We start from the raw sequence: 18350 nt of genomic DNA, 5'->3' as shown, positions 1-18350 counted from the left end.
CAACTAAATTTCTTCATTTTCTTACTTTAAAATGAATAAAAGGCCTAGCTGTGGTGGGACCAGCCATTAGGTGCCACTCTCCAATGTTGGAGGTCATATGGAAGATAGAGGTTCAGAGTCCAGATCAACCCGAGCACACCAGGCAAGTGTCTAAGTAAGTGATCTGGGCTGGCTAGAATGGCAGGGGGGGATCATGACATAATGAGACCTTGTCAAGGATGCTATTTTTCATCTCTCTTTCTCAAGGAAGGGATAAATAAAATTAAAGCCTTATGTAAAATTTAAATTAAAATTTTTCCCTAAGACAAAAACCTATTACAAAAAAAAAGAAAGAAAAAGAAGTGGAGGCTTTAAGAAGTGATTAGGCCATGAAAATTCCATCCCTATCAATGGAATTAGGGCCCTATTAAAGATTTTAATGAGATCAGCAGAAGGTGTAATAGTTACATTGCTAGACTCCCATGTAGTCGATTGTGGTTTGAGTCCCAGACCTGGTGGCTTAAAACTCATGCCGGGTACATGTGCGTGTGTGCCCAAGATCCTGAGAGGAGAATGGAGGAGAAGGGACTGCAGCATGGCCATCCCTACTGGGGGGTGATTTCTTACTTTCTGTCATCTCTCATCTCTTTCTGTCTCTCTGGTGAGCACACATGCCCTTTGGCAAAATTTTCTCTCAAAAAAAAGAAATAAGTAAATAAAAAGAAGAAAAGAAAATAGCACTACTTTGGAGAAAATAATTTTGCTTTTGTAAGATTAAAATATAACTAAACATATAAAACAGATTAATTATATCCATAAATCAACAATATTTTAATAATGATTTTTCAAAAGCCTCGTGAATTTAATGAAACATTAACAATAGTGCACCTGTTATGTGCAATATGCTATGGTAGTAGTAACTAATGGTTGTGAAATAAATTTAGATCAGCATGAAAAGAAATAAATAGAACATAAAGAAAGAAAACATAAGAGTACATCAAGAAAAAGAATGTGTATTATTTTATGAAAGCTTTGTATCAATTGTAACTACACTTATATTCATGGGTATACTGAGTCACAATGTAAGTATATATCCTGGTGTGGGTAACGGTCAAAGTTTGAAAACTGCTGTGTCATGATCTTTGGGTCACTAAAGTTGTGTAAGTTATAAACACCATCCTCCAGAACCTGGTTACTGAGGCATACAAAACACACTGCTAAGTATAAACAAAATCCCATGGACTTTCAAAGAAAGGAGGGAGCATATCTGCTTAAGAGGTCAAGGAAAGTGAGAGGTCAAGATGAGTCTTGTGAGATAGCTGAGCTTTGACAGGTCAAGAAGGAGTTTTTGGGTGTTGACATGTGAGCTATCTTTAAGAAACAATGAACAATTTAGGCTGCAGTCCAGAATACACATGTCTGAGGACTGAATTAAGTCTAGAAAGGTAGAAAAGTAAGTGAAACCACACTGGGAAACTAGAATAGGGTTGTACTTGATTTTAAATAAAAGCAGGAGAGGAAGAAAGGTGAGAAATTTGGAGGTCATCTTTAGAAAGTTTTAGTCATCTTTAGTTAGCAAAGGTTTACAGGATTAAACAGTAGGCAACTTTAGTTACTCCCATCAAGACTTGAATGAAAAAGGATTCAGTGAGAAAGAAAAAGACCCCCCAGGGATACTTGGAAGTTGAAGAAGAATGAGCAGCAATGATGGGATCCAAAGCATACACCAGGGTGGCTGGAATATACTAGCCTAATTCAAGGATTCCCAACTGCCTGATGGTGGGGGTTGGAATTAAGAGTGCGGATTGTATCAAATCAATGAAGAATAACATGTGTTTTGAAAAGTGTAATTAATTTGCTTGACGGATATGCACTGCATTTGTGCTGGGAAAATCATGTCGTACACTGTAAACATGTACAGCATGCACAGTGATTATATTTAAATAAATAAATAAATAAAAAGTATAATTATTATAATAATTGTTTTTTGAGAGGTTTTTGCTATAGGGCGTGTGCGCTCACCAGACAGACAGAGAAAGACAGACAGAAAGCGAGAAATCACCCCCCAGGGGGGACGGCCACGCCGCAATCCCTTCTCCTCTGTTCTCCTCTCGGGATCTTGGGCACGTATACACATGCGCCCAGTGTGAGTTTTAAGCCACTGGGTCCAGGATGCGAACCGCAGTTGGCTACATGGGAGTCCAGCGACATAGCCATTATGCTAACTGCTGGTCCCATATAATTATTATTTTTTTATAATAAAAACTCAAGACAGTATCAGCATATGAAATCCTTTTTGGGTGAAAGTATGCATCCCATGTTAAAAATTGAGAAACCCTGGGCCAGTAGGTGGAGTGCTGGTTAAGGCTCCGGATTCCCACATGGCCAACTGGGGTCTGACTCCTGGATCTGGTCATTTGAAAAGCATGCTGGGCACATGTGTATACACCTAAAATCCTGAGAGGAGAATGGAGGAGAAGGGATTGCCATGTGGCCATTCCCCCCGGGGAGTGATTTGTCCCTTTCCTTCTCACTGTCTCTCTCTGGCGAGCACACACATCCTATGGCAAAAACAAAAACAGAAACAAACAAACACACAAAAACAACAAAAAAGTTGAGAAACGCTAATCTCCAAAGTCTCTTCTAGTTTTAACTTCTTTTGGATGACTTTGTTATAGGGATGAGTAAGGCTGAGAAAGGGGACATGGCTAATCAGCAGCAGAGCTGGAACTCGACCTGAGCCTTGTCAATTCCAGGAGAGTGTTCATTCCATTGCAGCATATATTCGTGCTGGTTTCCATTTCACGAATGTAACAATTCAGGCCAAGAGATATAGCTGAAAAGGCTCACTAAATGGATCCAGATATTCACTGCCTGTTGTGCTGCTTTCTGTCAGAAACTCCTGTTCTGATAGGCACTGCAGGAAACAGAAATGTTAAAACAGGCAGGCCTTCTTCTGTTGTCCTTTACTAGGGCATTATTATTTTGGCCATACCCCGCTTCAAATCATGGCCATACATAACTACAGGAACTCAAAAAGATAAAATTCCAAAGCACTGTATAGCTGCTACATTCTAAGCTCTCTCAATCCTAAGTCATGTATACATTTGCAGGCTTTCAAAATTTGGGTCTGTTTCCAATTTCCTATTTGTCTTTCAAGCCATGATCTTTTTCCATTATTAATTAATGAATTTCCTTGTGTCTTTCCCAAGAGCACACATCTCATAAACTTTGAGAACAGTTTATGAAAATGAAAATATATCATTTTTAAGTAATGTTTTCATAGTTACAGTGCTTGAGAACAATTTCTAGAGAGTTGTTTTGGGACTTACAGAGAAATATTATCTTCTCGAAAATATTATCTTCATAATCTTTTCCCTGATAGCACGGACAAATGATCTTGCCTTGAGAGTTGCACTGGATCTCCTGGTTTCAGCAGAAAAGATAAACATTTCGCTTATAGGAGCTGCAAGAGCAGACTTTGAGCCAAGAGATGGTATACCTGGGAATGACTGCATGAAAAAGACTGATCCTCACAGGATGCCCTGAGGAATAGTAGTTGGTTGTAGCCAGTCACTTGTGTTAGGAGAATTTCCTGACCATTTGGAAGGGAAGGACAATGGCAGAGTTAATAAGCCTTTTCTGAGAAAGGAAAGGAGAGCTTCTTGGGTGTAGATGGGGAAGCTCACAAGGGCCGGGTATCACGGAGAGCTAGGGTGCCTCAACCCTCTAACTAGGAGTGTTGCTGGCTCCTCCATTATGTATGTGATGCTGTCTCAAAAGCTGTTCTCTCTACCTACAGCATCTTTCGGACCAGTATGCCTTTGCTTGTAGGGCAGCCAAGGGACAACAAATCATAATGAGCATGGGAAGTGCTTCACAACTGATGGAATGAATATACTGCCATGGAGTGATGAGAAAGGGAAGAGAAAAGAAAGGTAGAGGACAAGAAGCAACACTAGAGTTGGGATTTTGCCAGGTGAAGAATGGGTAGGAGTATGCCTATGTGAGGAAGAGAAAAATCAAAGCAACAAATCACACACAATTCATGAGGGACTACGCTGTGGTCAGATTTGGAAGAACCTCATTTGCTACGGAGAAAATTTAATTTCATCTTGCAGAAAATCTGTGGAATAGATACTTATCATTGTTATGTGACTAAGATTCTCTTCTTATGGTCTAGGTTTAGAAAAACCACTGATTGTACTAGATAGGTGAATTGAATATCAAAGTATCTAGAGGCTGGGGTACTAATCCGAAGCCTTCTTGCCCAGAAGACAAGGGCAAGGACTGGAAAAGAGGCTGCAGATATTGAGTGGGGGCATGGAATCAAGAATGAATAATATCTCAGTGCCCTGTTGACTATATAGGATAGATAAAAAGAAAAAAGACAAGGATAACGTTTGTGTTCTGTTTTTTTCTTGGAATTATTTCCATGGGATAAACTCTCTGAGGTTGAATTACTGAGTCAAACAAAGGGTATTCAAGGGGACTTTGAAAAATTTGTGGAGAAATAGAATTAAAATATGAGTTTATTCTACTGCAAAATTTGAAATCCATGCATAGTTTCTTTACATCATGCTTTTCCGTGAACTTTTGGAAGCCCCTACCCCCTCCAATAATTAATATGGCTCAGGAAAAATAATTTACACGCTATCATTGTTCTGTAACTAATAACAGAAAATACCCCAAACTATGTGATTTATGAGAATTTTTAGCTCTGGTCTGGAGGTCCGCAGAGCATATCTTGTGAGGGTATTCCAGCTGCATTACAACATGGTGGTGGGTAGGAGAGAGTGTGCCTATGTGGCTGTGTTTCTATTCAGGTCTCGTTCCCTCTCCTTACACATTCTTCAGTAGTCTGGGCTGGCCAGAAGTATAATGGTTAAGGTGGCTAGATCCCACATGGCTGACTGAGTGGTTTGAGTCAAATACTCAGATATTTGAAGAAAAAACAAAACAAGCAAACAAACAAAACACACCTGGCACATGGCTATGCATGCCAAAACCCTGAGAGGGAACAGAGAGAAGGGACTGTGGTAGTGCTTTTTCACTCCCTCCCCACCCTGTCTCTCCAGTGAATACATATGCCTATAACAACAACAACAAAAAATCGTCCAGGAACAAATCATGAAGATCCTGTCTTAATGAAATTAATTCTAATCCCTCTCAAAGACCCTATCTTTCAACACCATAGTAAGATATTTTTACCCTCTTAATTTCTTTATTTTAAAGAATTATTTATTCTAATTTTATGCATTTATTCATTTATTTTAATTTGACCAGAGAGAGAGACAGAGAGAGAGAGAGAGAGAGAGACAGAGAGAGAGAGAGAGAGAGGAAAAATGAGAAAGCAAGCCACCAGGTCCAGGACTTGAACTGTGGTTAGCCATGTGGGAGTGTCCAGCACCTTAACCACCATACCACCTGCTGGCCCTACACTCTTAATTTTATCATAACCAACTTCAACAATTTGGAGGAGATGTGCAAACCATAGCAATCACTATACATGCAGATGCTGACCCACAAATTGGCTCTGTCTGAATATATATGGGGATGAGAGAGGCGGGGAGAGGGAGAGAAAGAAAGAGTGAGGAGAAATGGAGAAAGGGAGATAGATAACTCTGTCGGGGTTTCACTATGCTTAGATACTCCTGCTCAGATACTCCTGGCAAATGAATAATGATAAAATTTTAAAAAGTTAGGAAGAAGAATAGCTTTAGGACTGGTATGGTCTAGAGAGAATGAGTTATTCAATCTTACAGTTCATTTACTTCATCTCACATATAATCTACTTATCATTCAATATTTGCCAATACATTCTCAGCTTTCCTCTGTTGATCTCTCCTTGTCGCAACATTTTAAAAACTCATACTAATGTGATATGAGTTACTTGAGTCCCTAGAATCGTTCTAGTATTGCCCCTTAATGTACAGCTCTGCAGAAAATGGGATAGTAGCTGGGAGCTGAGGAGGAGGTGGGAGGAGAGGCAAATATTATATAATTACCCAACATTTGACTCCAGAGCTAAGAACCAGGAATATGCCAAGATCACAGTAATAACCATTGTCATTCCAGATACTAACCAGAAGCTTTCCACATACTGTTCTTAACCTCAAATTAAAGGTGAAGCAGAAAGACTTCTGGCTGCCAAAATCATAGGTCAGGTTTGCAGTTTCCTTGCAATCTTTCTAGCTGCCCTAATGCTAAGGCTAAAACGTCTTCTCCCAACAAGTCTGCAGAATGGAAGCAAGAACTCTTGTGTAAGGCTCTAGCTCTGAAAAGAATACTTTGTTTAGAATTAGCACTTGTGAGAAATTATTAAGCTTACAAACACATTCCACCGATTCAATATCTTAAGCAATTTAAAAAAATCATCTCAAGGGCTAACAATGTGTTCTTATCATGAGTACTGGCCAAAACTAAAATATCTGTACTGACGACATTGAGTAGCTTCTGGCTTTTTGGTTCATTTGTGACATGGAGTCTGCTGCTTTATGTAGCATAATGACCTTCCAATTTTCTGAGTAAAAATAAAATGAACTTCTAAGGTAAAACATTATTAGTGTCTTCTTTGGATCCAAAATACATTAAAAGCTCACTCCATATCCTAACTCTGAAGGGAAGTCTGTGAGTCTTACAATAAAACCTTCACGGTAGTTTAGAAAGCACTTTCCCCCAATTTATCTAATTGTACCAAAATCCACATTAAACTCACTGATGTGGATAGGGTAACTGGTCATATTAATATTTCTCTTTTCCATTTTCCTCTTATTATGGCACAAGTGGACTAACTAAAGCTAATCTATAAAGCTACATGATCTAACCCCAAACCTGGTTTGCTAACTTTGATTTCTATAAGTCAGTTTCTCAATTTTTTTAAGGTTATATATTTATTTCTTCTCTGTGAGAGAGAGAGACAGAGAGTGAGAAAGAGAACGAGAGACAGGTTCCTCCAACAAGATCCCTATGCTGTGACCCATGCTCAACCTCAGGCAGCCCTCATCAAGGGCACACTCATGAGTCTCTGAATGTGAACCCAGAACTTGCCATGGGAGTAAGTCTCACAGCATATTGCATTACCACTGTGCCACCAGCAGGCCCCAGAGCTGCTCGGTCTTGGAACACCTGCTATTTGGGGTAGGATAATTCTTGGTTATGGAGGTTGTTCTTTGCATTGTAAGATCTTTACTAGCATCCTGGAGTCTCCTTACTAGACACTAGAAATGCCACCCCTCTGCACAAAAGGTATAACAAACAAAAATGTCTGTGGACATTGACAAATATCTCCAGGGAGGGAGGAAGAACCACTCCAAGCAGTCATCCACTATAAGCTTTTCAAAATGCTAAGTGATAATTAACTCCATTTCCACAGAAACGACCTCACTTCACATCTACTCTGCCTTCTGGGACACAGTTGCTAGACATGTCTTCAGATACCATCTAGGTTATTTCCATCAAGAAGACTGTATGCAGTACGCGTAGATTTGTTAAGAGCTCTTTATTGAACTGGAGTAGGCCCTCCCTCTCCTCACTGCAAGATTAAGTATAAATCTTGGATGGGCTTGGTGTGCTTTCTGATGAGCCACAGTCATGATGTACACAAGAGCTGTGGTGGTTGATAATACAGTTCCCAAATATTTCTGTTTTCCTTCATCTGGGCACAAAGGAGGACTGGATTTCCTGGCCCAGTTAAGGTTGGGCATTACCTTGCAACTGTTCTGGCTGATGAGTTGAGTGGAACCTCATGCCATGTCAGGCCAGAACACATCACTGCTGTTGGGAAAGCCTCCTGAGCTTTGCTTCCTCTTGGTGTGAAAAATGGGGATGAATGAGATGGTGGTTGCTTGGGCCTTTCTGTCACTGTGGATTCCTCAGTGCCCATAATAAGTAGAACACTTCTGTTCCTCAGCACAAAACATATAATGTGAATAAGAAATAAATCTTACGTGGCACAAAACATATAATGTGAATAAGAAATAAACCTTCTTTTTTTTAGCCAGTGAGATTTTAAGGTTGTATATTACCTTAGCATAACCCACATTATTCTGCCTGATATAAGAGTTAAAAGATGAGAAAAAGAAAATAAAAAAAAAAAAGATTTGCATCAAAGCAATGTCATATTAAATTGGAAAATATAAAATCACTTGGAACTTGTTTAAATATCAGGGGTCTATCCTGAAAACTTTTCTATTTTTAAAATAAACAAAAAATATTAATATGCCTTTTTTTTTTTTGGAGAGGTTTTCGCTATAGGGCATGTGCGCTCGCCAGACAGACAGAAAGAGACATAGAGACAGAAAGCGAGAAATCAACCCCCAGAGGGGATGGTCATGCCGCAATCCCTTCTCCTCCATTCTCCTCTTGGGATCTTGGGCACGCGGGCACGCACGCACACACGCCTGGTGTGAGTTTTAAGCCACCAGGTCCGGGATGCGAACCACAGTCGGCTACGTAGGAGGCCAGCGACATAGCCACTACGCTAACTGCTGGTTCCCAATATGCCTTTCTTTTGAACACAGAGTCTCAGTATGTCATCATCCTCTTGCTTCAGCCTCCTGAGTAGCTGGGACTAAAAGTTTATGGCACTGCACCTAGCTTTCCAGGGTGTGCTGGGAATCACACCTGGGCTTCCCGTGTGGCCTCAGCCTGCTGAGCAGCAGCATATTACAGCAGGCACGACCACGGCTAGGCCAATACACCTCTATTTTCATTTCCTAACTCTTTAGTATTTGGAAATGGCATAAATGAATTATGGCAAACTCATTCATTCATTCAAATATTTATTGAACACATCCCCAGGGGGGATGACCACGCTACAATCCCTTCTCCTCCATTCTCCTCTTGGGATTTTGGGCACACATGCACCTGGCGTGAGTTTTAAGCTGCCGGGTCTGGGACTCAAACCATGGTCAACTATATGGGAGTCCAGTGACATAACCATTATGTCATCTGCTAGTCCCCCCAGTGTGGTCGTCAAGTCACCGCATTTGGAACTCAAATTATACAGTTGGCTAAATGGGATCTAGCCACCTCAACCACTATGCCACTAGCTGGCCCAAGGTTTTCATTTTTAAACTTCCCTTTTTAAAAGAGATTATCAGAGAAAATGGAAGTGATGTCACATGAGTGGCCAGGAGTTTACCATTGTTATCACCTCCTGCTTTTTTTTGCCAGTATAACAGGGATTTCCAGTTCAGTAGAGCACTGGGTTTGGAGGTGGACTGATATGGCTTGAACTGTGACTTCCTAATTGACTGGTTGGGTGCTTTCAGGAAATTGATTCAGCCTTCTGTGCTTTACTGTCCTCAGCAGTGCCCGATTCACAGGGTGGCTGTGTATACTAAGTCAGTCAGTGCATGAAGGCTAGACCTGGCACATGCTAAGTGCTCAAGAAATACCAGTTTTAACACTTTTAAGGAATGTTCTAATATAGGATGAATAAAGTGTTGGAGTGAGACTACATGTCTCACATAACATGTATACTTTATTCATAATTCATCCTAAATATCTAGCACAGTGCTGGGCATGAAGAAGATACTTTAAAAAAAAAAAAGAAAGAAGAAAGAAAGAAGGAAAGAACGAAAGAAAGAAAAGAAAAAAAGAGGGTCTTCAAAGAGTTCATGGAAAATGCTTATCATTAAAGAAACAATGCATAGGTTTAAGTGTTTTGTTTGTTTTTGCTTCTGCTATACGGCATGTGTGTTTACTGGGGAGAGACAGAGAGAGAAAGAAAGAGAGTGAGAGTGAGAGTGATAGCGAGAGAGAGAGAGAGAGAGAAAGTGAGAAATCACATCCCAAGGGGACAACCTTGTCACAATTCCTTCTCCTCCGTTCTTTTCTCAGGATTTAAGGCATGCATGTATATGCACCTGGTATAATCCTCAAGCCATCCAATCTGGGACTCAAACTGCACAGTTGGTTATGTGGGATCCAGCTGCCCTATCTTCCACACCACTTGCTGGGCCCTGGATTTAAATTTATTTAAAGTAATACACCAGAGGGTGTGTGTACTCACTGCAGAAAGAGAGAAAAAGAGACAGAGAGAAAAGAAAGCATAAAAGCACCCACCATGGGGCATGGTCGTGCCGCAGTCTTTTCTCTCTCCGTCTTGTCAGAATTTTGGGTACAGAGGGACATGCACCTGACATTTTTCTCCAGCCACCAGGTCAAGTACTTAAACCAAATTGTCAGCCATGTGGGATCCAGCTGCCTTAACCACTAGACTAAGGGCTGGTCTGAGTTTTAAATTTTTTGTGCCAAAATGAACTCACATTTTACTTCAATCTTACACGCACTTTCTGAAGTCCCCTCATATTGCAGTGCTTAGAGAGAAGAAGACTGACTCCTAGGTTCTACTCCTAAACTTGCCACTGTTTCCTGCATGAATCACCCAGTGTGCCTAGCAGCAAGGTCTTAGGAAAGTCACAAACCCCCTAGTCTCTCTTTCCTCTTTTGCAAAATGAAGGACTGGTAGAAGAGTATTAGCTGTACAGCTAGAAACTGTAATTGGTCACCTTATTTCTACTACATTTTTCAGGAAAAGTATCGCAAAACCTTAAAATTTTTACTTGAATATAGTCAACAACATGGAGATTCTACAAAGTCACTACAGTATAGTTGTAGAATTTTCAAAAGAAATTCAGTGCAATTTAATTGTTTCATCAAAAAAGGCAGTAAATCTCAGCACTAACACCATCACTGAGTATGTGCTATTTTCCTGAAGAAACTGTGGAGAAGGAAAGAGACTGAGGTTGGATAAATATCTACTAATAGTTTTGCTGCTACAAAACTATTAGTAGGCTTGTATGTGAAAGAGAAAAGCTCAATTTACTCATAGGCAGTGTAATCAAAGTGACCGATGCTTTCACAAGTCTTAGTTTCTCTACCAATAGAATGGGGTAATATCTACCTCATTGAGTGTGTCATGAGCCTTACATGAAATCATCAGGCACAGATGAGGTAAGATGTGAGCTTTTGGTAAACAGTAGTTACTGGGCAGGCCCTGTAGCAGTGGTTAAGCATTGTGTAAGGAACTCGATCACACATGGCCAATGGTAGATCTGGTCTTGGCTCTAGTGGCTTGAAAATACACCAAGTATGTGTCGGTGTACCCTAATTCTTGATGGGATAGAAAAATGAAGAAGGGATTGCAGCATGGTCATTTCCATTGGGAGATGGGGGGGTGGGGCTCTCCCTCACTCCCTCTTAGGTCAGAACAATAAAAAAAAAAAAAAATAGCTATTAATGGCATACTAATACTTTTTACTGTAATTATTTATAAGAAAAGAGCTTCCCTACAAATGTTAACAATGTTTTGAATAATTCTGTCTGGTATAATGAACTTTATCAGTTGGTTTATGATCTAGGTTTAGTAATGCTAATGTCTGGGACAAATGGATGGATGGCATAATGGTTTCATCACTGGAGTCCCATGTAATCAATTGCAGTTTGAGTCCTGGGCCCAGTGGCTTAAAACTCACACTAGGCACATGTGTGTACGTGCCCAATATCCTAAGAGGAGAACTAAGAAGGGATTGTGGTGTGGCCATAACTCCTGGGGAAGGGAGGGTGCTTTCTCACTTTCTGTCTCTCTAGTGAGCTCACATGCCCTATAGCAAAAATATCTCAAAAAAAAACCCCAAAAAACAGGGAGAGAAATATATGTCTGTTGGTAACATTTTTGGATAAGAGAGAAGATTGAGGTGAGTTTGGAGAAAAAATTGCTTAAAATTAGGGAAAAAGCTGTGTCAGAAAATGAGAATATGAAAAGGCAGCATCGCACAGTGTTGAAAGCACGACCCAGCTGTGTACCTTTACTTAATCTCTCCATGCCTTGGTTTCCCCACCTGGGAGAAAAATGGAGATCATTAACACTGAATGGGATTGTCATGAAGAATTAAAGAGTTAGTATCTGTAAATGGCTTAGAGCAATACCTGGAATACTGTAAGTTTTATGTATGTATTTGTACATAAACCAGAATAGTGCTAAGAATGACTGAAGTTACACAGAGTAGACTGTTAGAAAACCTTTGGACTAAAGACTGGCACGACCTGGGAAGCCACCAGTCCCATTCAACCATTCAACACTTGGGCTTTTGCTATGTGGAAAGTGACGTATTGTGGCCACAAACAGTTGACTCACATTAGTTGAGTCACATTAGACAAAGATGGACCAACAGCTGAGACAGAAAGAAGCTCTATGTCTCTCCGGAAGAAGCAGAGGCATGTACCTAGACAACATGATATCTTTTCCCATGAACTTCTACAGCATTCTACAAGCATCATAACTATCTGTTGATTATACATAAGTGTCTCCAAAGACAGAGCTCCCTAAGGAAGAGCCTGAGCCCTGTGCACTGTGGGATCCTCCTTCCTTAGTGCTCAGTAAGTATGTGTTGAAGTGAAGCCAAAGTGAGCAATGAGATGAGGCCTGCAATTACTGAGCACCAGATACTTGGACCCTTTACTACTCCACACCCCACTCTCAACCCTTCATATCGCTCTAAATAGCTCAGTGTTAATGTGTGGGAGGAGAAATCTGTAATCTCAAGAACATGGCCCTTTGAATATAAACCAAGTCTTCTTTGTGGTGATAGCCTAAAATTTACCCAATGGTAAAACTCACTAGGAAGTCTTCTGTTGAGGGATTTCTTTCAGCCTCTTTTTTTCACTCCATCTACAAATACCTCAAAGCTGGCACAAACAAAAGTGTACTCACCAGCTTGGCAAATAAGCTTTTTCTTCTTTTCTTTCTTCCAGCCCTCCATTAACCAAGTTCTTTTCTGTGTTCCTGAGAATCTCTCTCACCTAGCTGTCTCACTTACGTCTGGGCTAACCTCACAGAACCACACTTGGGTTTACCACCATATCTTGTTGCAATTCTACCCCTGTGTCACTGTCAGAGACAGCTTCCAAAAACATAAGTGGTACAGTATTTTTTTCCTATTCAAGATATAGGCTCCTGGGACCAGCAGTTAGCGTAATGGCTATTTCACTGGACTCTCATGTAGTCGACCACGGTTCGCATCCCGGACCTAGTGGCTTAAAACTCACGCTGGGCGCGTGTGCGTGCGTGCCCAAGATCCCGAGAGGAGAATGGAGGAGAAAGGATTGTGGCGTGGCCATCCCCCCTGGGGGGGATTTCTCGCTTTCTGCCTCTCCGTCTCTCTGTCTGGTGAGCACACGTGCCCTATAGCAAAAACCTCTCCAAAAAAAAAAAGATATAGGCTCCTTATCTCTTATCTTTACCAAATCTGCTTTGGTTATGAAAGATATTTTGGCCCTACTCTACCTGCATAAAGTGTATAGTAACTGACTTATTAAGTCTGCAGGCAGAGTCTCCTGTTTTACTTAGACTTCTAACTTTATAGCACCAATCACTGAAATTGGTTCCTATTTAAATATCGTATCTATGGGACCAAGAGTTGGCATAATGGCTATGTTGCTGGACTCCCATGTAGTTGACTATGGATCGAGTCCCGGACCTGGTGGCTTAAACTCATGCTGGGCACAAGTGTATGCGTGTCCAAGATCCCGAGAGGAGAATGGAGGAGAAGAGATTGTGGTGTGGCCATCCCCTCTGGGGGTGATTTCTCGCTTTCTGTTTCTCTGTCTCTCTCTTTCTGGTGAGCGCATATGCCCTATAGCAAAAACCTCTCCAAAATATAAATAAATACAGTATCTAAAATGTTTGTTTCTATATGCTTTGCCCATGTTGTTTCCCTTGTTAAAACAATCCTTCTTTCTGGCTATTCAAATACCAGCTCTTCAGTTAACACACACACACACACACACACACACACAATCTGTGTTTCCTGTGTGTGTGTGTGTGTATTGATCAATCAATCAATAGATAGATAAATATGTATTTCTTCCCCCACAAACTATAAACTCCTTGACAGGAACTTTGCATTATTTTTATCCATCATCCAGATTCAATGAGCTCTGGCATTGTATTAAGCACTGGGCTGGGCTCTGGGGTACAGTGATGAACAAAACGACAGTCCTGGGAAAAGCAGTTGGCACAACGGCTATGGTGTTGGACTACCATATGGTTGACCACAGTTTGAGTCACGGACCCAGTGGTTTAAACTCATGCCAGGTGAATGTGTATGCATGCCCAAGGTCCCAAGAGGAGAATGGAGGAGAAGGGACTGTGGCGTGGCCATCCCCCCTCGCTTTCTATCTCTCTGTCTTTCTGCATGCCCTATAGCAAAAACCTCTCAAAAAAAAAAAAAAAAAGACACAGACCCTGTCCTCATTGCATTCTACATCTTAGTGTGTGTGTATGTAATAAAAAATGATTTATATACCATATAATTAAAAACTGATGTTAAACAGTATGAAGAAGAACTACAGGGTACCAAGACATATTGACAAAGCTGAAGCTGAGGTTGAAAGGATAAAACAGAAATGTTATCAGCAGTTAGCATAATGGCTATGTCACTGGACTCCCATGTAGTTGACCATGGTTCGCGTCCCAGACCTGGTGGCTTAAAACTCATGCCGGGTGCGTGTGCGTATGTGCCCAAGATCCTGAGAGGAGAACAGAGGAGAAGGGATTGAGGCATGGCCATCCCCCTGAGGGGCTGATTTCTCGCTTTCTGTCTCTCTGTCTCTCTCTGTCTGGCGAGTGCATGTGCCCTATAGCAAAAACAAAACAAAGCAAAACAAAAACAACCCCTCCAAAAGAAAAAATAAAACCAGAAATGTGTCCCAAGGTCTAAAGAAGACTGGTGCCTTAGAGAATGTGAGAAAAGGTCCACAGATCCATATCCATGTACAGTATCCATATACAGTATCAAGATGTACTTGCTGAAACAGAGTAAATTTGACATAGTCTATAAGGGTCATAATAAACAATGAAAAAGGTCATAGGTTTTCAAATAATGCTGAGCACCCAAAGCTTTAAAAACATGGACACTTAAGTGTGTAAAAAAGGTCTGAGAATGCTCATTTTATGGAGCTAAACATGACCAGTGAGAAGGAAGGGTAAAGGAAATGGCCCTGAATAACATGTATAGTATCCCCAACTGGACTGGTAAGAAATGTATTCATGTTGGAACATTCACTTTACAAGCTAAGTGACATGACACATGTGATTGAGTGTATAAAAGAAGTCAAAACAAAATTAAAAAAAAAAAAAGAATGAGAGGACCTGTTGCTATCAGCTGCCATTTTTTTCAAGTTCAATAAGAGAGATAAGGGCCAAAGACAACTATGACATGAACTGTTGTGCATTCCACATTACAAGTTAGGTGCCAATGCTTTACACAGGCTACCAAATGGATAGTAATGTATTCTAGTCATTACCAATGTGAGCAGGATTCAAACCAGTGACCCCAGAGGTGAGAGGTTGTTTATCCAATTACAAATTCCCACTCTCTTTAAGTGTTAGGATGCCTAAAGCAATATATTTTATTTACATCAAGATGCATTGTATTAACTATATTTGATAAAAGAGATGACTTCACATTCTCTACTTAAATCAAAGAATGCTTACTTAAGTATTTTTTTAATTGAATCAGACTTTAATGCCATCGTATAATCTTTTGGTTAACAGTGCTCATCTTGATTATTCTAACAAAGGCAAACATGGAAATTCATACTTAAGTTGCAGTTTATGATATCTATAAATTACACATTAGAAAATTCAAAAGAGTTACCTGGGACATCTGTGAAAGTTTCTCCAAGGATAGAGACATGGAAATTAAGTCCTAAATCCTTAAGATGCATTAATACCTTAAAAAAACTTTCTGGATCTTTATCATGTTCCCTGGAAATAAAAACAAAATGTAACTCGTGTTACCTTAGGGTATGTATTAGGTAAGTGGTTTTACTTCTCATAATATCAATTCTTCTCGAGGGCCTTGCTGGTGAGGAGAGCCGCTGTCAGTCAAGCAATTTCCTTCTATAATCTGACACTAGCACCAGCATGAGGGTGCATCTACACACTTCTCTCTTATGACTGAAACCCTGTCCTGTTGAAGTCTTAAGGCTCTGCGGTTTTTTGTTAAAGAAATGTGTCTTGCTTTTCAGAAGCTAGGTTTTAGACTACAGAAAGTATAGGTATTTTTCTTTCTCCTAAAATGATTAATTTTTCAATTAACAAAGTTTTTTTTTTTTAACTGTTAACCTTCAAAGCATGATTCTTTACTGATCATGAGAATATATCAGAGATGCCTGTCATTTCTATGGGTCCAAATACCTTCCACTGTTTTTCTGAGTCCTTTTGAGCCTACAAGGAACACATAATTTAGGGAGTGAGATTGCAGATCCTCTGCCGCAAATCTCTCATTTTAAATAACTAAATGGAGAATTATAAAAACATCAAGAGGGGTAGATCTGAGTCTACATTTTCTGAGTATTAACTTAGGAGTGGAGATTATTCAACATAAAAAAGAATAGTAATAAAAATAATTCTTCCATTTAGTAGAGGTTTTGAAAAACAGTTCTTGTTTGTTTAGCTTGTCTTCTTTGCAATGACAGAATGGGAAGCTAAAGGACACTAACATCAAAAAAAAAAAAGACTACAATTCAATAAATCACATTAAAATGGAAATGATTTTTCTTACATTCTAAGGTGTGAATATTTCAGTATTTCTTGCATTTAATTACACTGTTTTAAATTATCTTATTTCAGACAGATGTGGACCAGATGTCTTCAAAATATTTGTTTTTTATTTATAATTCAGAATTTTAACTTCTTTCTATATTATGGAAAAATAGTTATGTATCAGCAATTGAATTTCTCATTTACCAACTAATTATATAAAATAAATCTGTAAATTGATCAAACTGCTATATGAAATATGAAAATTACATCATTCAGGAAATCTTATGAAAAATGACATCTGCAACCCTAAATGTGTTAATTCACAATTCAGTCAATATTTTCAGTATCATGAATTAAAACAAATGTATCTTCTAATTAACATTTTAAAACAGCACTTATTATCTTATGAAATTATAAGATCTTACAGAATTAGCATTCTCTAACAACTTACCTTAAGTTCCCTATCCCTTCTCTCAGTTTGATTTACTTAAAATAATACAGAATTCAATAGCAAAAATGTTCACTGCTTTTTAAGATGATGTATATTACATACATGTACCAATGGGAAGTTTTGGGTAATTCTTATATATACCACTGCTCTGGGCAAGAACAAAAACTCAAAACATTCTGAAAGTAAAGAATACGCCATATGCTATCTTCAACCATTATCAATCAAATAGCTGCCACCTAATCTGTAAAATGTTCTTTCAGTCTGATTCTCCTATAAATATTCAGAGGAAAGGAATGGAAACAATATAACATAATCTTAAAGCAGGAGTAACACTATAGGGATATCTAGTCACTCAGTTGTCTAAATTTTTCATTTTGAGTTTCAAAAATTTTGGCTATGGATCCCCAAGATACCACCTATTCTAAATATTTCCTGCTGTTTTTATCTTTTCTTTTTTAAAAAAATATTAAAGTAAAAGTGGATGTGGTTTGGGGTTGGGAGAAGGTTTAATCAGGTAGAGGCAATAGTTATTAGAAGATTCTCAGGTGAGTATTTTCCAAGCAGCAGGCTTTATGCACTATTTTCAGTGTTCCTATATAAGAGGAATGCATTACAATCCTACTGTACTCTTTAGATATTTTGTATAGGTGGACAAAAGCTTTCATATTCAATAGTCACTTCGTGTAACACAGAAAGAGATTTGTGCGAATCCCCTCTCTTTCTGTTTAAAACACAATACATGGCTGAATGTAAGGTGAAATTTTTCTTTCCCAAATTTATCCTTCGGAAAAAGAGGCATTGCATATTAAACTCCTTACAAAATCTCTCATAATAATATCAAGTACCCTCTCAACTACTTTTTCTGAGCAAAGTACTGTTTAGGAAAGATGCATTAGCCTGAAACAGTGTCAACTGATGAGAGTTTTGGATGATTTTAGTAGTCATTTACTTGATGGGACTGGTAAAAATGGAAGCAAAGGAATTTAATACTGAGCTGGTAATTATTTTAGGAGACATGACCTAACAACTCTAAGTGCTGGACCTTGATGAAAAGCAGTATTTTAAAGATCACTAAAAAAAGTAGTAAAGTGGTTACTGGAGATCATGAGTGGTAAGAGGGCTTTTATAGCTGGGGAAGAGATTTCCAGTGATGGCATTATACAGTTTTACAAAGTCCTCTACCTCCACCACTTAGACTAAATTCCAGATGACAGGTGGTGGAAAGAGGCCAACTGCCTGAAAAGGTGGCATTCTGATGTCAAGAATGCATGAGAGAGGCGTTGGAGCAAAGCTGCTTCGTGAATATAAGTGTGGGAAAAATAGAAATACAGCTAAAAATATTCTACATAATATGCACTGCAA

At 39.3% G+C, this 18350-nt stretch overlaps 1 protein-coding gene across 6 annotated transcripts in view; it reads right to left on the bottom strand.

The window, feature by feature from the left end:
* Nucleotides 1-18350, bottom strand: part of QTMAN (queuosine-tRNA mannosyltransferase) — a 433127-nt gene that overhangs the window by 13620 nt on the left and 401157 nt on the right. For 5 of the 6 annotated variants that reach the window (XM_014592037.2, XM_027776188.1, XM_027776186.1 and 2 more), the window contains one exon: nucleotides 15648-15757. The exons of the other annotated variant lie outside the window; for it this stretch is intronic. In XM_014592037.2, the coding sequence (XP_014447523.1) occupies nucleotides 15648-15757 (110 nt within the window). The remainder of the gene's footprint in view (nucleotides 1-15647; nucleotides 15758-18350) is intronic. 6 annotated transcript variants of the gene reach the window in all.

This window comes from Tupaia chinensis, unplaced genomic scaffold (genome assembly GCF_000334495.1).
Source record: "Tupaia chinensis unplaced genomic scaffold, TupChi_1.0 Scaffold000638_1, whole genome shotgun sequence".
In the NCBI taxonomy this organism is placed as follows: Eukaryota; Metazoa; Chordata; class Mammalia; order Scandentia; family Tupaiidae; genus Tupaia; species Tupaia belangeri.
This window is presented reverse-complemented; position numbering and strand designations above follow the sequence as displayed.